Raw genomic sequence first — 26,139 nt, 5'->3', positions numbered from 1 at the left:
CAAAGCGATTTTGCTATAACTTTAGCTACAAATTCATCTGTTTGAATAAGACCAATCTTCGTTCGGAAGAATCGACACGTTATTCATAGTGAGATGAAGCTGTAAATAATGCTGAGAGAATACGCTATTTCAGAACGAGCCACAAGAAAGTGAAGTAACTTCTATGTTTTAAATTTTAAGGTACATCTGGAGTAGAAATTGAAAATAAAATGTGTAATTTCAAAATGATGAATCTCATAAAATACTCAAACTTAAAAATAAAATGGTGGTACCAAATGGATTATAATTAACCTCACCCAATCATTGAAAAAGTCGATAAAACATATTAAGAAAGAAACTTTTAATTTCTAGCTATTCTAGCCTTTTTAACCCGTGTACTCATTATTGCTTCGAACGTGGAATCGTACATCAATTTACGAATATCAGATCCAAAAAAACTAAAAGCCCTTATAAATTGTTTCATTAAGCTCAATATTCGGTTTGGTTGCCGTAAAGTAATGTTTTTGGGAATTAATAAGGTTCTATGCAATTGGCAGTGAACCATTGTTTTTTGAAATAATATGATGACAAGAAAAGTATGAAAACCTTTTTTATTTTAATAGGTAAATGTGAGGGAGTATATTCTTTATCCGGAAAGCTTCTTTCTTTTTTACTTTACTATAAATATCGAGCACTTACTCGTCCATCTGGTGTACTATGTAATAACACGTTGCATCTGACAACTACTACTATCTGACTACGATCCTCCATTAAAGATTCAATGGTTTCACTACAGCATATTTCATTTTGCACAGATATTTCATCAATTCTCGTTACACCTGATTACAATTCTTGATTATTATATCAATACAGTTACATCTTCAAGCTGATAATTTCAAAACAAAAGAACAAAAACTGAACTTATAAAAAAGCTGGGATAAAAAAGTAATTAAATTAAGTTTATCATCGTTAGCCCGTGATATTACCACAGGAGTTATAATATGATATAACTATTGAACTACTAGTCACTGTAAAAATGCAACCCTAAGTTTCATGTTTATTTCTTTTACTATTCTTTAATATTGCCTTATTGGATGCACAAAACATTTCATATGTTCTATCTAATAGTGACCTTCAGATAAACCAGAAAATATATTTTTATTACAAGCGATTACTGTCGGATTTTCAGCTAAAATTAATGGGCGCAGACAGTACAGTTGGGGACAACAGTTCTATTTACTATTTACGTCATCCTTTTTTCTCTTCCAACATAAGAACTTTCGCAACTAAAAAACTAAGTACCTCTCATCGAAGATTCGTTCATTATAACTGCAGCAATAAATTTCAGCCAAGTATCGCTGATTTATGTGAGGCAAAAAATCGTTGTAGGCTTAAAAATTCGATAGCGTTTAACGCGAATTCATTCGAACGCGCCAGAGTCATAATTCAAACAGTGAGACCCAGTTACAACTATGCGAATTGCCGCAAAAATAGCAAGCAAAAAGGTACGAAGCGTAATAAAATACCTTCTCTATTACCTAACTGGATAATATCCCGCGTTATTTAATGGTACAATTCCCAAGATACTGTGATACCAACAAAAAGCGACACAACGATCAATTAAATAAAATAAAATAGTTACCGGCCATTTTTTTTAATGAACGCACGAGCGCTACTGAAAACTGGAACAAGGTAGAGTTTCTCGACGTTGATAGTTGTTATTTATTTGTTTATTTATCGCTATTAGTAAATATTAGGATTTTCAATAATTTTAATTGTTTTTCAACGGATATCGTTATCCAAATTACGTACATGTACGATCTACTACTATGGTCTATAAGAAAGTAGTTTTAGATTCTTTAAAATTGGGTTTTTCTCATATTCTCGATTATTATACAACATGTAGAGTTTTAAATTATTTTAAAAAATATGTAGATGAATCATATATAATTTTGGTTATGATGGCTTGTTCGATCTGTCATTGTTTAACTAATTTTTATAATAATACTTGAATGTATTATTTATATATTAATAATTTTAACATGTTTAAATAAATTCACACAACACAAATATCAAACAATTTAACACAAATAGAAAAAATATTTGTTATTGCTATATCAACAGTTTAAAAATACCAAAACATGAAAACAACAGCAAATTAAAATTAAAATTCCTCTAAAATTGTTACCATAACTAATCAGTTAACATACAAGAGTATTGAGAGTATTGTAAGACAATATTAAAAGTAATAATATAAAAATATATAATAAAACTAATACTGTTTACTTATTTTAATTATTATACTGTTATTTTTCAATATATTTTAAAGTCTCCTTTTACCAACTATGGATTTATCTGGACTGGGCCTAAAATTTAACGTGGGCTCCGAACCACGGTCCTCAACATTAAGCCTACCGACTGGTGAGTGACCAACTTTATAAATCATCCCAGAAGATATCCGGTCTTACCCAGTCTGGTTACTAGCGTGACTGGGGTCATTTTCCTTGTCGAATTTTACACTCTTGCCTAGAAAAATCACAAATTATAAAAAATCACAAACATACATTTTACGACCATGCCCCAGCAGGATTCGAACCCGCGGCTATCGCAACAGTAGGAGGACCGTGTTTACTAATTTAATATAATAGTTCAACAATTTATGACATGTTTTAAGTACCATTAATTTAATTAATCATAAATCATTGTCGTTAATCATTATGATGCAATATAAAAAATACCATTTTAATTTTAATTATATTTGGAGACCTAAAAAAACTTGTCCGTTTTACTTTGTATGCCTTCTAGTTATTCCGTCGACTATTTTGATAACAAACTTAAAATTTCTATTCCAACTTTTGTGATATTAAATTTTAGTGATTATAATATAAATCTCGACGAAAGAAATTGTCTTATTGTTAGAATAACAATCTACTAGTTCCTTACATGTACTTTAATCTGCGCTATTTTCGAGAAAAAGGTAAAAACGGTGTTCAAAGGGGTAAAAAAAACTATAAAATTCCATAGTTATTTCATTTTGCTACAGAACATAACAGTTTTCCATTTAGTAGTCTTTATAGTTATTCGATGTATAAAGATGCTAATCATGGAACAGTAAAATTACATTTAGCTATTCATACATTGAAATTACCTTTGGAAGGTAGCAAAGGATATCACCTTAACGTTAAACTTTTAATATTTGATACAACTTTTGATATTCATCAACTTGAATTAGACCTAGCTTCGCTCTGTAGAATAGTTGAATATATTCTTCGATGGGAGGTTAAGTTGTACATGGGACTTCGAGAGAGGACAGAACTTTAATTCAAATTTTTAAAAAAATCGACATTTTACATGTTTTCAAAATTTAGCTATTTAATAGGCGCCTTCGAAAGAATCATTCAAAAATCTAATGTATTTCGGAGTTCTTTGGACATTGTCTGATAATGTGCCTTCTCAGTAAATTCATTTATATCGTATAAATCGTTAATTCCATATATACTTAAATCCATATTAAATGAAAACAATAATGAATCATTCAACTTATTAATTTAGACCTACACCAGTATTTTTCGAATCTTGCTCCTTTAGTTTAGTACTTGTTCTGACATATGAGCCCCAACCTGTCTGAACAGCACTTCATTTCTTATGAAGATACAAATAATAGGTCTCTTCGTAGATAACCTCAATAGATACATCATTCCTAAATTGACATTGGCATCCATAAATTGACTTAAACATGAGAAAAAGGAGCGACTACAAACTTCCTTTTCTATTTCTAAAGATCTCGCTCGTTTAGCTTAAAAGACTTAAAAAATGGACGCGAAAATATTAATTTTGTTGTATAAAATAACACAATTATAAATGAAGAACCACTGGTTAACCAAAGATGACTACTAAGTACCATTACTTAGGTTATAATATACAAAACATTGTCTAAAGATTTAAATGATTTCTTTTTCTTAAAACACTATTTTTTCGTCACAATCAACTTGATGTCTCAAGTTATATTTAATAGGTTTTCTTGAAACTTAATGGCAGTGGGTTTGTATACTTCTGTATATAGTCAAAAATTCAATTTTGTATTAATTGCAAACAAACATAGCCAATTATTTCTTAAAAAATCTATCCTATACCTGAACCATATTCTCTATTAGTCAGACTTGTTTTTCTTCTTTACTTGTGTAAGTGTTGTAAACACTTCGAATAGGACGCACCTTTTAACTATTTTAATTTCTGTATACTAATTACTATTTGAATTCCTTTTTGTTATTGGTTCATTTTTTGTGTCCTTGTAACTCTCGTCATTTACACCTTAAATTTATATTTTATCGCAGGCGGAGAAGTCCGAAATTTAGGCCCCTAGGCCAGAATAACTAAAACACTGACACGAAACACTTAACATTGTATCTAACCGAACACAATGAGCCACAAAAATACTCATTCCTCCAAATCCACATTATCGCGAATTACGCACCACCTGGATCTTATCCCATCCTGTTCCTAAATCCTGCCAGCGCGAGCAGGTGAAGGCACCCTGACCGACATTATCGCTTAGCGCGATAATAACGCCATCTGTCGATCTGTTCGGCGAGCTAGTTTTTAAAATCCCGTCGATCCAGACGTAAGAAAGCCAAATCCCACACGTTTATGGCTGACGAATAATGGCGTCGTTTTCCAGGCGATGAAATCCAAACCGGGATTATCCGCGCGCCCAGAAAAGTAAAATATTCGCCGGGAATCTCCGAAGGTATGCCCGCTTCACGACTATGCGAGTATAAACTTTTCTTTTGTTAAATTAAGATATAATCTTCATTATGTTGCTCTTTCTCTATATGTATGGGGTTGTATTGTTGTTGTTCCATTAAATATTTAATAGCTTAATGCTGAACACGGTAATAAAAAGGTAGTAAAAGAGAACGATATTATAATTTCAATTAATAAGACCTCTTGATCTTTCTTTTCATCTTGTTTGCTCTGCAGAATTAAGTCAGTAATTTCAGGAATTGATACAAACAGATTGTTTTTGGATTATTTACCAAGCTTCCTTCAGCAGCCAGCTGATATCTCTATTTTAATGTTGGGAACTATCGACTGAAATCGACTATCGACTGCTTAGTAATTGGCTACTTTTTACTACCGACTGTTTCAGTCGCTAATTTTGGTTCGACAGATTTTACTATTTTTTACCAGTGACTGTTTTCAGTACTATCGATTTGTACTATCGACTGTTTCAGTCGTATACTTTTAGTTACCATTTTTGGTTCCATTAGTTTCATTCGAATTATTTTTAACGTTCTGGCTCTGTAGTCCTAGTATAGCTTTATGATTTTTTGGTAATTTGCTTGTAACTATATATTGTATATTAATATAGTAGCATTTTGGATATTTTTCAAGATTGTTAATGTAATAGGGTAAAACGATTAAAACTGTGAATGATAAATAGTAAAATACCTTTGAGTGTTTTTATGGCAATAATAGGTAATATTTCCATTACTTTCTCGATTTTTGTTAATAAATATTTCCGTTCAATAATAACTAAAGCATTTATTTTATTTAAGCTCTAATAGTTATTGTGCAATAATTTTTTCTATGTTTAATTTTTATTCAGTATTTATGGTTATTGTATATCTTTAGTTTTTGGGTTTTATTTAAGTTATATGTCAAGTTAATATTCTGTTGTCTTGTCTATATTTATTATAGTATATTATTTGAAAATAACAATTAATATATTAAAATACGATCAAACTTTTGCGGGGTATTATTCCATTCCACAGAAAAATTCAATTCCAATTTACAGATCTACAGAACATTCAAATATAAAAGTATTTCTACTTGGTTTAAAATGAAATTATTAATTTCATGTTAATAGTATTCAGTAATTATTTTTTCATATTCTTTTTTAATGTACGCGAAGGAATATGTACATCTCCGTCTCGCTTATACTACCGTTGGATAATATAGACACATACAAAATTAACTGCTCCAAGCAATTATCTCCGTCCTTTTCTCTCTCACAATTTATACAGGAAAGGGTTCGTACATCTTCATCTAACATCAAAAATTGAATAAAATAATAAAACCGTGCATTTGACTGAAAATAATAATAATCTATATTCAGTCGCTAGTTTTTTGACTATCGACACTGTTATGTGACTATCGACTGTTTTCAGTCGATAGTTCCCAACGCTACTCTATTTGTATATTAGTTAGTAACATAAACTATTAATATTTACAAATAAAAACGTTAATTCTCACTTTCACAAGATTGAAAAAATTCAACAGGTATTTTCAAATTGATCTAAAACTTCGATAACATGTTACAACTGAAAATGTGCTTGTTTTTATAATTGCAAAATTACAAAATATTCCCCATAATGCAAAACAGATTAGCCATTATTTCAAATGGTAACTGATACTATCTGATACATAAAAAATATATGCTGAACAATCAAAACTATCAACTAGTTAATATATAAATAAATAATTAATGTCTCCAACATAAACAAAATAGTTTCGCTACAACTTTTGATCCAAATGCATCTATTTGCAAGCAGTTCAGACCAAGCTTCACTCTGAAGAATGGACACTTTATTCGATGTGAATGAGGTTGGAATAATACAGTTCCTCAAACCACTGTGATGAATTTAACAAAATACAGCTAAACGTCAAATGAAAAAAATATATTATCAGGTTGCCCAATAGACAGCTTTAGTATTGTACTCAGTAAATAAATATAGAAATAATGCAGCTCGTTGAAAATTATGTTAATAGTGACGAGTGTTTAAGTGACCTTCAATGTCAGGATTGATTTGTTTTTTGTCACTCTGGAAATTTCAATGTTAAACATTGAACTCACCCTGCCAGACAGTCTAAATAGTGTAAACACATTTCATCGATGTTATGTTATGTAATATGGTTCTGACGACTCCCGAGTCTGTTTTCTAATAACACGCAGTGTCGCTTTATATTGCCGTTCAACAAATCGCCAATTCTTTATTCGAATAAATCAGTTTTTTTTTTAGTAAAATAATCCTTTTGTGTTTAACACCGTTTAATTATCACCGGCGTAGTATATAAACAGTACATAACTATATAGGTACTATATAACTTTAGAATTCATTCAACTAACCGGAATTAAATTAATTATCAAGAAAATATAACAGGTTGACGTTGGATTGGCAGTTCTTCTGCAGTTACTCGAAGCGTTTCTTGGTGCAGTTAAGTGGAGTTCGGGGAAAAGTATCGCAGCTGAAGCAAAAATTAAGAAATTCAGGACGGATAATGGCGTAAAGTAGTCCCATTATGTAAGTGGGTGTCCAGTAAAATTGATATTATAGCTGATCATTGGCCTTTCGTTTCATTTTACGAGGTGTACCGGAATATTAGTAAAAAAGCTACATAATTTTCAAGAAAATATTAAAATGTATGTATTCATCTTACAGGCAATATATGGATGACATCAGAAAAGCACTGTTCACTGCACTGCACTAGCAATTTCATAACCTCTTCAAAATGCTGCTATGCGAAGTGCGCGTCCCATTGATGCGAATGTGGATACGCGAACAGGACAAGGTCCGGAATGGTTAGGGGAGGGCGTGTTATCGTGCTGTAAAACTACTTATACACCGTGTTTAGGGGCCGCTATTCAATCAATGAACGATTTAAATTGATCATTTGTTGTTAGTAGCGATTAGTACTAACTGTTTCGTAACAATTTCGTAATATACCACAGCGATGGACAGGTGATAACCATGATTTTTACGCAAATAAATCTACCTTTCATCACCCGTCACTATTCGAGGCAGAAATTACTTCCGATCATACTTTTGGAGCAGCATATCACAGACGATTTCTCGATATTCCATTTGTCTGTCACTCAGCTGATGTGGCCATCTATTGGATTTTCCCCATTGCTCGTAATCGGTTGCTAATCGTTTCTTGGATCTCATCTACCAGAACGTTATTTGACATACTCATCGAAATTGCCACTTTTGATGTTAGAAATCACGCCTCACGCCAACGATGACCTTCAGCGGCTTTTCCCTTTTGATTTAATACGAACAGTACGTCTTCAAGCACGTAACTTGATATTTTCAAAGATGTATCAATCTATGACGGTGTTAATTTCGCAAAAAAAATATGTATAGCTTTGAAACTTGAAATCAGTTGAATAACACGGCACGTGTATCAAATAGTAACATTGCATCTAAAGCATAGCGACGTCGGTCGGAGAAAACAGTAATGACTTCCCGGAACACCTGGTAAACGTTCATCGTACAAAACACAAAGTGTGTTTGGATATTTATTATACGTAATAAAATGAAACCTCTATACATTTTCTATGTACTTACTAATTAAGATATAATTTCAACCATAAATAAACTGATTTTTCTAAATATATAATCAAAAAATAACTCTAGATGCGGCGACACTTAATTTATACTCACTAGTTCAACCTTGACAAAAATCCTTGATGCTCATTGGTCATTAGACTAATACCATATTAATTCACAGGTCGAAAAACGGAACGTTTCCTTCATAATAACCGCAATAAGTGATAGGGGAGCACTAGGCCCTTTATGACGGGCCCTTTTCCACATTTTCCTAATTAGAATCCACGTTTTTTCATATTATATTAATTAAAGAAACGTAACGGCGTGAAATGCGACCGGCTCTCGTGGTGCATTCCCCATTAAATTATTTTATTTATATTTTGTATTCTGTCCGCTTATTTGCGCCATAAATTAATTTCTCGTATGAAGGGAGTTAGTTTTCCGCCATCGCGACGCTAGTCTAATTATTTTTATTACGTTTTCTATTCCCTTCTATATAAAAATGTATACGTGGGTAATAAAATCTGGATCTGGTTCGTTTTTATTTCCTTCTCTTTAATATAGCCACGTCTCCATTAGTAAGTCTTATGAAATTCAATGGAGTTGCAAGACTTTTTAAGATTTACAAGACTCTGCTTTTATTCAATTGCTATTTCTTGCGAGAATAATTTTCTTTGTTTACCTTCTTACTAACGTTGGGAACTATCGACTGAAAACAGTCGAAACAGTCGATAGTAAAAAAAAATAGCGACTGAAAATAGTAATTACTATTATCAATCAAATGCACGGTTCGACTGTTTTTTTCCATTCGTAATGTCAGACGAAGATGTACTAATTCTTATCTATAAAATGTGAGATAGGAAAGGACGGAGATAAATGTTTGGAACTGTTAATTTTAAATGTCTTTATATTCTCCAATGGTAGTATAAGCGAGACAGAGATTTAAAAAAGAGAAGAAAAAAAATTATTAATTTCTATTATCACGTAATAAATAATATAATTTTAAAGGAAGTAGGATTAGTTTTATACTGAATGTTCTGTGGATGAGTAAAAAGGAATGGAATAATAACACCACAAATGTTTTTATATATTAAATGCTATTTTTAAATAACATAGCATAATAAATATAAATAGTACAATAAAACTTGAATGAAACCTAAGAATTAATGATTTTTAATAACCATAACTACTAAATAAAATGTAAACGTATACCTAATCATCGAAAAATAGAATTCATGATGAACCTAAAAATGATCGTACAATAACTACCAGGCCCTTTTTAAATAAAAGTTTTATTTATTTTTGAACAGAAATATTTTAAAATTACTGTGAATATTATCATGTTCAACTTTTCTCCCGTGAGGCGGTTTCTTCGATCGTTAATTATTTGCCCAGATTTTGAAAAAACTCGTTCCCAGGGAACAGATGTTGCGGGTATAGAGGAATATTTTAATTGTAACTGATATAATTCAGGTAGTGTCATTTTATGGGATTGCGAAAATCCAATCGGTTTTCTAAACGCGCAACAAATTGAATTTTCAAATACTGCTAAATCTGTAAAGTTGCTGCAGTAATTATTTCTTTCATTATAGCCATTATTTTATCAAAATATCTCCAGATGTCAATACATCCTTGGTCAGTAATTTTGTCTTAAATTTCGAACTGTTTAACTATATTCGTATTTTTTTAAGTTAGAATGGAAGATACCTCTTTTGTGATAAATTTTTGTATCGCCTCAGCATTATTTGCAATACCAAATCCTGCTTTTTTTAAATCTAAAAATGTGGATTTCCCGCAAATCGTATTCATTTCTAAAATTGCCAGTCTTTTATTGATGTCATCTAACAGACAATTTTGTCATATTTTTCCCATTCACTTGTTAAAATCCTAGATTTGATGGAATGTTGCAGTCCTCTTATTAACTTTATAATAAAAGACATCGTTGGGATATCTTTCACCAGATAACTCGGTGGTCATTATTTCAATGGGTAAAAGTTGAATACATTCTGTTAAGATAGTCCATTCGTTAACAAATAAAAACTGTGGTGCTCTTCTTAATAGCCAATAAAATATGAAAGTAGGGTTTTCCTATCAGAAAATGTATTTATTACGAATATTTAATATACTTTATTCACCTATTTATCGTTAATATTTTTAAAAGAAATTTAACAACTGCTACTGTAAAAAACTCTTCAAATCTTTTGGATCTATGCAATTTCTGAAACCTAATTTTAGTTTTCAAGATTTTAGGAAAAAAGTTTCGACAAACAAGAGGCTTGGACAAAAATTGTGAAAGTTTATCAAAAACGTATTACCTATTATACCAGTCCAAAGTATTACCTATCATGCCAGTCAAAAGTATCTTACTATTTATCATATACAATTTAATTTTTTTGTCCTCGAAAACTAGCGTTCCAAAATGCTGCTATATTAATTTACAATATATAGTTATTCACAAGCAAACTACAAAAAAAACGTAAAAGCACATATATTACATATAAATCTATATAAGCATAAATTCGGCGCATTACTTTCGGTCGCGGCTAGGACGAAAGGCCAGAACGTTAAAAATCAATCGAATGAACTAGTAGAACCGAAAATAGTAACTAAAAGTAAACGACTGAAACAGTCGATAGTAAATAGTAATAAAATCAGTCGGACCGAAAATAGCGACTGAAAACAGTTACTAGTAAAAACAGTCGAACCAAAAATAGCGACTGAAATAGTCGATAGTAAAAAGTAGAAATATAAAATAAATTCGATTTCATGACTGAGTCATAACAATAACATCCATCCACTTCAACATAATCAACAAAATAATGTTATCTAGCGTTGAGAACTATCGACCGAAAACGACTATCGAATGTTTAGGAATTGGCTACTTTTTACTATCGACTGATCCAGTCAACTACTTTCAATTGCTATTTTCGATTCAATTGATTTGATTACTTTTGAACCGACTTCGAAAAAGAAGGAGGTTCCATGTTCGGCTGTATATGTATTTTTTTAATGTATGTTCGTCGATTTTCCGCCAATTTTGGGCCGATTTTCAAAATTCTTTTTTCTTCGAAAGAGTGCATCTCCGCGATGGTCTGATTGGATGGATCTATTGGGGGGAAGGGGGAGAAATAGAGCGAGATGTTCGTGCACGTAGAAAGTTTTGACCTATTCTTTATCTAAAATAATAAAATATTTGTATATAATGTTATTGCTGAGCTGATGTAGCGGAAAATCGCAAGTCGTTCAATGAAAAAGCCATTCAGTTTGTTTTTTAAGCACTGACTATGGAAGTATAAGGTCTCGTAGAAATATTGTAGACGACTACTTCTATAGTGTAATAGTTAAAGCGTTTAGACCCCCAACGGAGGTCACGGGTTCGATTCCCGGAGGATATAATAAATTTTTATTGTTGTTCAGTTAAAACATTTGTCAAATCACCTAGGCAATATAAAGGACCCCAGGGCCTGAGCCGCTTCTTATTTTCAGTCACTGTTTCTTAATTTTTTTCCACATTCCGGCTGTACTAACTTCCAGTAATACTAAACAAAATAACTGCGTAATTTATTGATTAAACGTCTAACATTAAAAAGAGAAAAATAGAATATCTTTAATAAAAAAACTGAGTCGCCTTCCAGAACCAAATAAGGAACCATAAAAAATTAAAAAATAATAAAATTAAAATGTTTAACACAAACAAAATATTTTACATAAAATATGTACATACTAATTGTTATAATAACTAAATAAAAATAAACAAAAAACTTACTACACGTATTTAATATTCGACTATATACACACAATTTAGCTTAATACCTACATAAATCTATTTATCTATTTATAAACCATAATATAATATATTATAATTTATCAATAAAACAAATCTAAATTAATATAACAGTTTGGGTTCAGCACTGCATTCAAAGTGTTCAGTTGGTAGTAGTTAAAATAATATTGTAAATAGATAAATAAGTTTCGGTAGGTATTGAGCTAAATTGTGTGTATATAGTAAAATATAAATAAAATACCTGTAGTAGATAGCTTAAATATGTTTTTTTATTTAGTTATTACAACGATTATTATGTACATATTTTATATTAAAGTTTGATTATTTTTTAATTTTTACTTAGTTCTTTAATGTTTTTTTGAAGACGGATCAATTTTTTTTATTTTTAATAATTAAATTTAATTTAATTTATTTATTTAATAATATTTTATTACTGTCGTCTGTTCCAGACGCGAACATTAAGGTTTAGGCTTTGCCGTCCTAGCCGTTACCTTGAAAATAATGTCCCGTATTTGTACTTACGTAGATTCAAGTGGCATAATTTTAAATAATAATATATTGTACATTAATATACCATCATTTTGGAACTTCATTTACCAAGATAATTTATTAATGCTATAAGGTAAACATGTTTGCCTGAATTTATGTTATCTTGCTATAAGCTATCCTTTTTTGGTAAACTTTTTCGATTTTCTCGACCTTCTCCAATTGTTTCAAATGTTGCAATGCTTCAATTGTTTTCTTAGAATGCAAGGGCTCATGGGTCAAACCAAGCGGATAAAATAATAAACTTAAATTATTAGTGTAAAAAGTCTTCAACCAGAGACGACTTATAGAAACTTTCCTTTCATTTTTCAACATCAAAGGTTGAAGAAATAATTATAGAGATCTACAAATTCGGGATTTTTACTAGAATGGTATGTTGGAGGTTTTTTGCTGTCAATTTTTCAGGTGCTATACGATTTACGAAATGTTACTTCTATAAATATTAAAACTGGATAGAGAATATGCTAAGAGTGTCGGATACGCAAATATTATAGTATGTCGAGGTGGAATATGTAATAATAATCAAAGTAAATTTAAAAATTCAAATAAATAATTCGAATTAAAAAACTTCAACAAAAAGCGGATTTCGATGGCTTATTTCAGATCAATCAATCAATTTGAATCAAATGAGGAATGATGAATCTTGAATGAAGCCGATCAGTAGACGACAATTTAAAATATTTTTTTGTTTGTTCAGTTGATAAATTTTTACGAATGTTATATGTAAAATATATAAATGTTTAGGCAAATGTAATTTCTATCACTATATAAATAATTCGTTCAAGATAAATAAGATAGAAGAAGGTTTATACAAAAAATGCACATCAAATATATTTTATAAATGATCTTAGATAAGCTAAATAATACTCTAGATATTTTTTTCATTCATTTTTAATAGATCTTTTTTAATTGTTCAACATTGTGTATTTATTAAGATAAACAATGTATTGAAATTAAGTATTTGCTTTACACTCCAGGTTTTCTTGATAAAAGTAAAGATCGAGTACCACCACCTGACGTCATATAACGCACCCCACAAAAAATCGACAAATAATGTTGAGGTATTATTATCATTAAAGATGCATATAAAAAGAAACGCATCATTTAAAGCTAAACAAGAATGCAAATAAGCGATAATGGCTACGTTTTTAAGGTATCAATGATATTCAGGTATTCAATATGTATATAGTTCAGGAAAATATAATCTACAATAAAAAATAAATATTGAATTCTAAAGATTTGACGTGAATAAGAAACCCCTTAATAGAGTGAAATAATGCTGCACACACTTCTAATGTTTTCACGTAGTTATGTTAAAGATAAAGTATTTCATCTCTTCCTATTTCAATATTTAGTATCTTGATCATCTTATAAATGCCAAAGAAGTTCGAAAACTCTTGTTTATTCTACATATTAATTGTTTTTCTCATAGGCATGTAATGAGGGGGGGAGTAACAATATACCAAAATTTGATTTCTATACGCTGGCAACCAATAATGTCCTTGATACATAATAATTTAGAAGCATTAAAATTTCAACGAAAATATTTTAAAATATCAGAACCAATAAAGCAATTTGCAGAAGCACTTTTTCATATAACAATATTAACGGTAATATGATATAAAAATTGTTATAAAAATTACATACATTTTCATTTTAGAAATTAAAAACCTCAACACTTTAATATGGTAATAGGAAACTGAGTGACTGAAAAGCACCTTTTAAAATATAACAGGTTAATTAAAAAGTCTTCGGCCAGTCACAGAGATGGCGCTACTAATAGTCTAATCAAATCCATATGTTTAGTTAGCCCTGACCCTCAAAAGATGCATCTATAAATTTGACAGCGGTCGGATCATTAGTTTGTGAATTATAGAACGAGTCAAGCAACTTTTGTTATTGCGAAAAAAATAAATAAAAAGGAATTTCGCTTTTTGAAAGGAAAAAATTACAGTTGAAGCAAAAACTTGATGCTTGAGGCCGAGTTTCCGGACACTGCCCCAGAAAAATCAACCATCAAGGATTGGTATGCTAACTTTAGACGTGGCGAAATGAGCACTAAAGGTCGTGAACGCAGTGGACGCCCAAAAGAGGTTGTTCTCGACGAAAAAATTAAGAAACCCGCAAAATGAATTTAAATGACAGTAAATTGAAATTGAATGAAATAGCAGACACTCTAAAGATATCAACTGAACGTGTACATCATATCATTTACAAATATTTGGCTATGAGAAGCTGAGTTTTGACCAAAAACAAGGACGAATTGTGTTTGGTGCAGTGTTTGATGATGATCAAGCATAATAAACCCTAGTTTTTGCGTCGATATGTGACAGTGGATGAAACAGGGCTCTATCATTTCACTCCGAACTCCAATTGACAGTCGCCCGAGTGGACTGCACACGATGAATCTACTCCAAAGCGTGGGAAAACCCAATAGTCGGCTGGCAAGGTTTTGGCGTCTGTATTTTGGGATGCGCATGGAACAATTTTCATTTACTATCTTGAAAAAGGAAAGACCATTAACAGCGACTATTACATAGCGTTATTGGACCGTTTGAAGGACAAATTCGCCGAAAAACGGCCGAATTTGAAGAAGAAGAAAGTGCTGCTTGACCAAGACAATGCACCGTGTCACAAGTCAGTGAAAACGATAGCAGAAATCCATGAATTGGGCTTCGAATTGCTTCCTCACCCACCGTATTCTCCAACTCTGGCCCACAGCGACTATTTCCTGTTCTCAGATCTCAAAATAATGATCGCTGTGAAGAATTTCCAAATTTTATGAGTAATTTACATAGAAGTTATGTCACAAGTGGACACCACGACATCTACGACCTTTTAGCACTTTAAAACTTATATTCATTTATTTTGTTTTATGAAAACAATTAATACCTGCAAAATAATTCATTTTTAAAAATTATAAAATAAAATTTTTCTCTCCAGAAAAAGTATATCTTCAAACATAGAATGACAATAACTTAAGACTGAGGGTTAAACAGCACAATTTGTACACCAACCATTTTTTCTCATTGATTGCCTAACACTGTCAATATTATTTCAACCCATCAATCAAAATCAATTATCATCATCAGTGACAATTTAAACAGCCGAAAACCAGTTAAAAATATAGCCAAAATTGATAAGTTCGCTAGACATCACGTGATTATACATGCTTTATACATCTACATAATTTCCATAATGGATTAAAATTGACGTCAAAATATACTTACAAAAATCCCTCGTCTCGCAATAATATAATATAAACCTTTCAACTGTTTATTCCTTGCATTGGTGATTTAGAATAGATTATCATTTACGACCTTGTATATGTTAATTAGTAAAACGATATGATCAATTTACATTATCATTGAAGACTCTTATCTCAGTTATAAATGGATTGAAGATGCTAGCTCTGTGCACAGTTCAAACAGCTACACTGGAGGAGTGAACCGTCGAATAGTCAGCTGCTGAAAATGGAGAGTTTCTTGTTATCACTTATTGGCGTCCTGTGTATTTTTAATCCAATCCACTCGAGATCCATTTCGGGTAAGTACTAATACAAATAATATCATGGTAGTTCTTGAAGATAAGTACCCCTTCATAGAATTTTGTACGATATATTATGTTTGCAAAAAAATTTAACGAAACAAAAATTCAGCAGTGTTATTTTCACCTCAATTTTTAAGTTTTGCTTTTGTTTCTTTATTGAAAGTCGATTCTTATTATGTTTTGGAAAGACTAAGCTTCACACAGAACTATTAGAAGAATGTCTCATTGGTACAAATTGAAAACCGCCGTTCTCCGAAACAAGACTTTTACTTCATAAAAATTTGGTTTCGTAGTCTACTTGGAAATATATCGGGGTATTTCCACTATTTTTGGCTGTTGGAGTGGTCATAATAAATCAAGTTTTCTGATCTTCAGTAACTATGCGATGCACTTGCATTTTTTCTACCGCTGCAGTAGAGCATATTGAGGCTTTAACAGAAAAAAAAACTTTAGCACACTACACTTTTTTACACACACACAACTCTTAAAAATAATCTCTTAACTTTCGTTCAATTAAAGACAGATTTATGGGACACTCAAAAAATGCTTACATTTATAATTTCTTTCAGTAATTCTCTAATGGGTACATCCTCCTTTATTACTACAACTTCAATCAGTCTCCTCGGCAGTGTTTAATATAGATTTTTACCATAATCTTGATCTATTTTTTTTAATGCATTACAGATAGCATTTTTTAGTTCTCAACTTGCCCAAAAATATAATTCTGACTAGAAATTTGTGTATTCCCTGCTTGGCTAACTATTAGCCCAATAGTTTAATATGTTTTCCTTCTAAACCTATAGCAGTACAACCCATAACACTTCCTCCTCCTAACTGTCTTCGGCCTAAAATCATTTAATATGTTCTTAAATCATGATAAAATGGATGGCAGCGGTGTTACCTGGGACGAGGCTTGGGCAGTCGATGGTGACACGTCTAAACCAAACGAGGGTTGAGCACTTTTTGACCGAAATACCCTTCAATAATATCTCAGATAAACATCTCGGGGTTGCCGCCAGCTATTCGTTGTCGGGTTCTAGTTGGCGATGCTGGCACCCCGCCCTTGTTCAACATCTGGGATTATATTTCTGGGTATTTTGTAGACCCTTATTCCACGACGTAAAATTCGACATGCCTCAAGATCGCTACAATAGTAATACTTATATCCATCAGGACCAGCCAAATTGAATTTAACATTTCATTCGAAAATATTAGATGATGCAACTTTTTTAAGGTCTGTTTTTTTGCCAAATTGTAGGCGTTATTTCTTATGTTTTTCACTTAAAGGTGGTTTCCGTAACACTTTCTTTCCTCTTAAATATCTGGCATCATGTAGGAGACGTTGACCATTTATTACATCTGTTCTTACACCAGCTGCAGAAACGATCTCGTTCGCTATGAAGATAGAATTTCAAGCAACTGTATCATTTCGATTGATTTTTTATTTTCTTGAATAATTGACTGATTTTATTGATTAATTTCGCCTGTATTTCTTATTGTATTTTTTGCAAAGCATTGCGAAAAAGTAAAATGATATTTTAAATACGGAATATCTTGAAATACTTCGCATTCACAAAACAAAAACAGTGCATGGGTGCTACAGTTTAGTGGTGTCATTCGGGAGGTATGATCTTACGCAGAAATAAAGTAAAGAATATTGTTTTATTGCAATGTTTACATCAATACCTTAACTAACCGTCTTTAATCGTAGAACCTAAAAACTACAAAATTACTTTTATTTATTGTTATAAAGAAATAGTGCAGTGTGCTAAAGTTTTGTCACAGAGTGTACATTCTTAACAAATACCACGACTTCTGACTGATGGTAAATAACTTAGTGAGTAACTTTCGAAGAATGAGTAACCTAATTCTGCACTTTGGCAATAATATTAATCAGTCGAATTAAACTAGTAGAACCGAAAATAGTAACTAAAAGTACATTACTGAAACAGTCGATGGTAAATAGTAATAAAATCAGTCGGACTGAAAATAGCGATTGAAAGCCGTCGATAGTAAAGAGTAATCAATTACTAAACAGTCGATAATCAGTTTCAACTCACATGACTTGTTAAACAAATTGGCACTTCTAAACTGGTGATATCCTCCCTACTTGATTAATTTGGACACATAACATTTCCTCTATTTTATTTTCTAGCAACGCCATCAGAAAGCGATGTCTCGTACGTTTTCTATAGCAGGGACCATTTCGACGGCATCTTCGTTCACATCAACGACTCCAGTGTTGAACACATCAGGGATGTATTTAAAGACAACTTACCAACGGTTGTTTTGATTCATGGATTCAAGGATTCGTTTGAAGCCGATTCTAACACCTACGTGAGACAGGCCATCTTATCTAAAATGGACGCAAATGTCATCAAGGTCGACTGGAGCCCACTTGCTGGTCAAATTTACTTAGTTGCTAAAAATGCTGTCCCTTACGTGGGAGCATACGCAGCTAATTTCCTCAGCTCCGTCTCTGATTTGTTTCACTATTCGTTGACCAACGTGACTCTAGTTGGGTTTTCTTTGGGCGCTCATATCGCAGGAAATATCGGTAGAAATACCGATAAACCTATCGGTCTTATCGTAGCTCTGGATCCAGCTGGACCACTGATGAGCAGTGATGTCTACGTAAAATCAAGCGATGCCGACTATGTTCAGGTATCTTATTAATTTCTTGGAGGCGATGTGAAGAGTTTAAACTTTTTTGTAACTTGTAGTCCATTCATACTAATGGAGGAACTCTCGGTACCCTCAAAGCCGTCGGTCATTCAGATTTCTACCCGAATGGTGGGTCTAAACAGCCTGGATGTGGTACTGATGTCGTTGGCGGATGCGCCCACAACAGGGCTTGGGAGTACTTCGCTGAATCACTGGGCAATAACGAGTTCGTCGCTCAAAAATGCGAGAGTTATGAAGGTTTCGAACAAAGAAGTTGCAACGGAGAAAAGAGACTTATGGGTGGCTTGACTAAATTGGATAAGTCGTAAGTTGGTATTTGATTTAAAAATATGGGTCTGTTATTTTTTCCGTTGTTGTAGGGCTAGTGGTTCATACTACTTGGACACCAATGACCAATCGCCATACGGACGAGGCTGAATTTATATGTCTAAAATTATGAACGGAAAAGATAATATAAAAATATATACATAGAATATCATATCGAATTTTATTTCTCTTCATATAATTATTAAGGCATAATTAAGATTGATTGATATCTATTTAGTTAGTAATATGACAATATTGAGCAACAATATTTAGACTAAACATCCAATACTCGCAAATCGTACAAAAAATTATTTGCAGATATCAATACTTTCAAATATAATCCAGACATTTAGGTATTTTCTACATTACTATAGCATAGTTCATGACCTATTCTAATAACTAACAGAGACTGGTGTAAAAAACTCCTAGCAAATAAGCTGAATATGAACACCGAGCAAACAGGACCACATATCACTTTAAGTTCATGTTTAACTTTATGATTTACTATCTTTTTAGTAGTTTATTAAAGGAACAGAACATTATGATCAGAAAAAAAAACCTGAAACCTCAACAATAAGCTGAAGCAGAATTTCCAATAGAAATTGATTCAATAAATTTCGATTCAAGAAGAAAATGAAAGAATCAGCATCTGAGGGTCAGTTCGACTGACGAATTGTACATTTTATAACTGTTTTTGTATATTGATAAATAAATGTATTTGTTACCATACATGTGGTTTTACTATGCACTTTCTCTTTTTAATTTTTTTTTATTTATAAAAGGTTAATAAACAACTTACGTATAATATCTAAATTTAAAATAAGAGACAGTAAACCTAATTACATTTGAACTTGAGTTACAAGTGAGATTTTAGGTTAAATTGTGAATTCGATAGTATATATTATATTCTTCAAGTGTATGAATAATTTACAAGAATTATAAATTTGGTTTGTTATTGTAATGTTTATACACTGATAAATAATTGTTTTATTTTCTCCTAAAAATTATTTTCAAATTAAAGATGTTTATAAAAGGTTCCTCATATTACATTTTTTATATTATTGGAGAAGGAAAATGTACCAAAAAGTTGAGTGGCAATAGAAATATTAGGTTAATTTGTGAATTCAAGACAATTTATTCTATTTATATTATAATCTCTAATTTTACATATAATTTTCAACAACCGGCAACGTTGAAAATACAAATCCTTGTGCGCATACCGGGATTTCTATATAGAACTAGACTCTTGTCAAGTTCACTCGGCACCATTGCGACGTTTTGTCTTAAATTTTGATGACATGTGCTTTTATTTACATTAGAATATCAAAGCCCAAATTAAATTAAAAATCTAAATTAATGCGACGTTGTAACCTCATACATTTTGATGGCATGAGTTCACTGTTATTTTCGACTATATATTGACCATATTTCTGACTATAGTAAAAAACGTACTTGACGACAGAAAAAACTAAACGCCTAAACCTAGATAACCTGAAATAAAGCAAAACAAATCATTTTTAACTGAACTGATATCACAAGAAGGGCTGAATCAACAGTATTCCGTCCCGTCTTATTTTTTCTCGTTCATTTATCCTAATTAAAGCAATTCCATTCTACAAACAACAGATTTGTATTTCAATTCTGACGAACGACCAGACGACAAATTCGCATTTTAATCTAAGCCTTTCCACCCCTTCCATTAAGGGAGCAAGCCGATGAGAGTTCCGGGCCAGTTTCGGCGTCCTTATCCTCAATTATTCCAACGTCGATTTTTAACATTCAGTTTTTTCGTTCCTCCTTTTTCTCTCTCGCAAACTTAACTCGATAATAACAGCGCGGTTTTTTCGGTTTTCTAATTAAATTTTATGCCATTTAGTGGAGATATTAATTAAAAAAAGGCTACTGTTCGTATATTTCCCGCCAGTTTAGTGCTTTCAAAGAAACGCACAGATTCCTTTTAATGGCAGTTTTTTTTATTATTATCATTTGATAGTTTAACATTATACAGTATTAGTTCTTCTATAGAAATTTTTATTTTTAATGTAAACTCAGTATTACTAATAACTTCAGTAAACTAGATTAACTGGTTTTACTCGTTATAAACTTCTGACTAAGCCACGATTGTCTAGAAGCTGGAGAACCTCAAAATTGATGTACTGATGGAACCTCTGTTCTTGTCAGATAACAGATCAATTGAAAAATCTCCGACCTGACACATAGATGGCGCTTCTAGAAATAAATCCAGACGTTTTTAGTTAGCCTTAACCCTCAAAAAATGCCTGCATAAATTTGTATGGCTGTCGGATCGTTAGTTTGTGAATTATAGCATTTTGAGTGAAGCAACTTTTGTTATTGTGAAAAAATGGATAAAAAGGAATTTCGCGTGTTGATAAAATATTGCTTTTTGAAGAGAAAAAATACAGTTGAAGCAGAAACTTGGCTTGATGCCGAATTTCCGGTCTCTGCCTCAGGAAAATCAACCAACAAGGGTTGGTATGCTAACTTTAGACGTGGTGAAGTGAGCACTGAAGACGGTGAACACAGTGCGCCCAAAAGAGGTTGAAATCCACAAAATCATTTTGAATAACCGTAGATTGAAACTGAAGGAAATAGCAGACACTCTAAAGATATCAACTGAATGTGTACATCATATAATTCACAAATATTTGGGTATGAGAAAGCTCTGCACAAAGTGGGTACCGCGCGAACTCACTTTTGGCCAAAAACAACGACGAGCTAATGACTCAGAGCAGTGTTTGAAGATGATCAAGCGTAATAAACCCGAGTTTGTGGGTGGATATATCACAATGGATGAAATATAGCTCCATCACTTCACTCCGAAATCTAATCGACAGTCATCCGAGTGGACTGCACACGATGAACCCGCTCTAAAGCGTGCAAAAACGCAACAGTCGGCCGGCAAGGTTATGACATCTGTATTTTGGGATGTGCATGGAATAATTTTCATTGACTACCTTGAAAAAGGAAGGACTATCAACAGCGATTATTACATAGCATTATTGGACCGTTTGAAGGACGAAATCGCAGAAAAATGGCCGCATTCACCAAGACAATGCTCACAAGTCAGTGAAAACAATAGCAAAAATCCATGAATTGGTCTTCGAATTGCTTCCTCAATCACCGAATTCTCGAGACCTAGCCCACAGTGACTATTTCATGTTCTCAGACCTCAAAAGAATGCTCGCTGGGAAGAAATTTTCGTCGAATGAAGAGGTGACCGCCAAAACTGACTATTTTGAAGCAAAGGACAAATCGTACTACAAAAATGGTATCGAAAAGTTGGAGGATCGCTATAATCAGTGAATCATCATTGAAGGAAATTTTATTGAATACAGAAAACTACTTTTGGCAGAAAAATGTGTTTTATTATACTTGGCCAGGGACTTTTCAATTGACCTGTTAAAACAACACTTGTTTGAAAACTGCTTCGCAAAGTAAAAGCTTATTATATATTGTCAGTATATAGGCTGAATATCTACCTAATAACCAGTACATTTTTTGTAATTCAGCTGGAGTTCTTTCCTTTTATTTCGCATGTAGTTTCTACCTTAGTTTAGTACCATCATGAGAGTCCTGCATGATATTTGGGTGTATTTCCCTGCGACATTCCTTGTTGATTTACATGTATATATTATTATTCATGAAACCAATATGCACTGGTTCATATTGATGTAGTTTTTCTCTCCCCAGGTGTGGTGTGATAAAATACAGTCTTCCCAAATAATAGTCACTAATACATTCTGGTTCTCTAACTTGATAAGATTTATGAAAGAATCTAATAAAACAGGTTTCACCACTGAATATTACATTATATGGTTCATATTGTATTTGGAAAAGATTTTAATATTGTTTCAGTTCAAGCTTATCTCAAAACAAAACATCATTTTTCTCTAAAGTTTGCACTAAATGAATTTTGTGACGGATGAACTTTGAAACCAAATCCTTCTAAAAGGTTGTTTAGGAACAATTGAAGTAGTCGAATCTCTACGTAGATTATTTTTCATAATTGATGATTGAATTATATCATTTAATTAAAAATAAAAAGTATTTAACTAATAAAACTATTACATTACTATATATGTATCAAAATATATAAAATTCCTTGTTGTATATAGTATTATAAAATCGTATACAATCGATTGGTAACTTGATTATTTATTTGTTAGTAACTATCTATGTAGACAACTATTAAATAATCCAGCCTACTTGTTAAATTTAATAGTTTTTAGATTTCTCTAAATAAAATAACAGTTTTACATTTCTTGAATTATTAAGTGTTACACGTTAATTATTGAAACATATTCGACATTCATTATTCTTGTTGTTTATTCTAAGAAATCTATATTCGAAATCCACCAAGAGCTTTTTGAAACTTATAGTGATGTTGCTCCATAATATCCCTAATAGTGGTGATTTTGATATCAATGTCAAGAAACATCCTGGATGATCAGAAAAGTTCGAGCCAATGTATTTCAAGACCTATTGTACGAAAAAATAACTCAAACTGTCAAAAATCATGTTGTCAGAAAGATGGAAAATGTAATAGAGATTGATGAAAATTATTATAATATAATATATAAATGATGTATGTATGTATATTCATTAAATTCTTTTTATTTAGATTATTCAGCTATTAGACTTCTATTTAGATAATTCTTGAAATGTTTTACAGAAGTCATCATCGAATACTTTTTAAAATTCTTCATCAATGAACCTTGCGGGTCGTTTGAATGATTCCTTATATTGAACATCTAAAACGCCTCTTTTAAGACAAACAAACCACATGGGACTGGTTTACTAGATGTAAACAGCAATGATACCCGACTAATTCTAATTGACCATTACCAATAAATGGGTATTCCGGCTATGTAAAGATTCGTTAATTCTGTGACATTTTATTTTCTTTTGTATCGATTAGTTTCCACAAGTCCAATACGTAAAACATGCAAAGCGATTCTTTAACGAATTCCCATTTTAAAATCGGTTAAAAAAACACGTCGGTGGCCGATTTTAATGGAAGGGCACGCCCTTATACATCCACACATTCTCCGGCGGCAGCCATCATCAATATTGCGCTCCGAATGTTGCTAAATAGGTTCGAAGGCACTGCAATTCTTTAATTTACTCGTAAATACGACAGCAGCATGCGTTCCGGCCTGTGTGTAAATTATGGTACGTGCGGAAGACAAATGATGCAAACGGTTGAAAAAAATGGCCGAGCTTCGACGTTTAATACTTCCGACTTTTAACGGGAAAAAATTAGTTCTGGGGCGGCTGACGGGTAAGGGGGGAGTGCTTCTCTTCAATATACCTGCAGTAATTTTTAGCATTTTTTTAATATGTATACTATTACGTTTTCTAATGTGTTTATTAATCACGTCTGATGTTAGTAAACGTTTTAACCTAAGCACTTCACTAACATCGCGCTTAAATGTGCGCTTGTTTGGCGAGTGCACTAGGGTGCACTGACTTTCTGTTAGAATACTTTACACTGGCACTTCGGTAGTCACACTCGTTATGGGTACATGGGTGATATCGCGCCGAAGTAGGTTGTTACATACAAAATATGGGGTGGCAACGATGGCACGGAATATCTATTTTGGAATATCTGAATGATGGCTATGTTGTATTTGATAGTAGTACCCCAGAGTTGGATACCATACGTTCATATGGAATTGACTTATACAATAACATCTTCCAACGATAATTTATTGGGATTTACGCCTGATAAGCAACTTAACCTTGTTCAGTTTAAGCCCAAGTTGTTTAAGCTTTATTGGTAAATGTTTCTTGCAACCTAAGCATCGATCCAGATGTAGTCCTAGTTATTTAACATTATCTATTTGCAAAACTTCATTGCTATTAAGATTTATCGAAGGGCATGTCATTCTATGCAGAGAATACATAACGTGAGTAGATTTTGTTGAGACGAAATTCCTTGTGGCTGATATAGGATCCTCTTGGGATGATAAAATCGTAATATCGTCAGCTCAAATTGTTACAGAAATGGTGCTTGAGATCGGTACTCCCTGCGAAACACCTCAATATATTGAATGTAGTTCGATGTATTCGACGCCCTGTTGAAGCTTGAAGTTCAGTATGCCGCACCTTATCAAAAGCTTGAGATAAATCCAGGAATGCAGCCGGTCAATATTTTTAATCGTTTAAGTTTTATTTATTTGACTGACCAATCTGTAAACTTACTGTATTCTTCCGTGTTTGTTATGGAAACCGAATTGATGTTCTGGAGTAATATTTCCTTCTTCGATTCGAGATTCTCGAATTTGTTCCTGGTCATAGCTTATGGAACCCTCGAAGGTATTAATTTTAATAACATATAAAAATTCACTACTTAATTACATAATATATTAAGTGAAATAGTATGTTAAATTCAGCGGTTGTGATATTTCCCTACATAAAATAAGAGATTTTAATTCAAGTTATTGGGTGTATAGGTGTATAGAGACACTGCGCATGAATTGGGTTTGATATGAAGAAATCTGCTGCCGAAGCCAATCAAACAGATTTAGTTTTTTAGGTTTCAAGTGGTAATTTTGATATCAATCAACAAGAACAGTCATGTAGGAACAAAAGTTCGAAGAATGAATTTAAGACAATAATTTTCAAGACTCATTGGGCAAAAAGCCAGTTCAAACTTCCCAAGTTGTTTACACGCTTGCTATAAAGATTTATATGCGATGGCAAAAATCGAAAAAGGCTACCGCACAGAAAATGCCATATGTTACAGCATCGTGCTTTAACCGCACTCAGAAACTTCGAAATTGGTCACACTTTTAAGGCAGAAAACATAACGTAAGTGGATATGTTTTCGGTTCTTCAAAACATTTAAGGCAGCCAGAGCGCATAAAGGATGCTTAGTCCGACCACCTGAGACGCCACCAGAAACCTAAGGGAGGAATCAACTAAAATTTCAAA

The 26,139-nt window shown here is 32.3% G+C and overlaps 2 protein-coding genes across 2 annotated transcripts in view; one reads left to right on the top strand and one right to left on the bottom strand.

Annotated features, from left to right (window-relative positions):
- LOC143191537 (kinesin-like protein CG14535) overlaps positions 1 to 26,139 on the bottom strand; it is a 660,599-nt gene that overhangs the window by 313,978 nt on the left and 320,482 nt on the right. The window lies entirely within an intron of this gene.
- On the top strand, positions 16,030 to 19,354 carry LOC143190672 (lipoprotein lipase). The gene is made up of 4 exons (XM_076395168.1): positions 16,030 to 16,188; positions 18,347 to 18,855; positions 18,915 to 19,180; positions 19,236 to 19,354. The coding sequence occupies exons 1-4, from the start codon at positions 16,116 to 16,118 to the stop codon at positions 19,291 to 19,293; spliced, it is 906 nt and encodes a 301-aa protein (XP_076251283.1). The 5' UTR covers positions 16,030 to 16,115; the 3' UTR covers positions 19,294 to 19,354.

The sequence above is a fragment of the Rhynchophorus ferrugineus genome, unplaced genomic scaffold (assembly GCF_030347505.1).
Source record: "Rhynchophorus ferrugineus isolate W39M unplaced genomic scaffold, kcgeb_rfMv2 rfM2, whole genome shotgun sequence".
Taxonomy (NCBI): Eukaryota; Metazoa; Arthropoda; class Insecta; order Coleoptera; family Curculionidae; genus Rhynchophorus; species Rhynchophorus ferrugineus.
The sequence above is the reverse complement of the archived record's forward strand: the minus strand, read 5'-3'. Positions and strand labels throughout refer to the sequence as shown.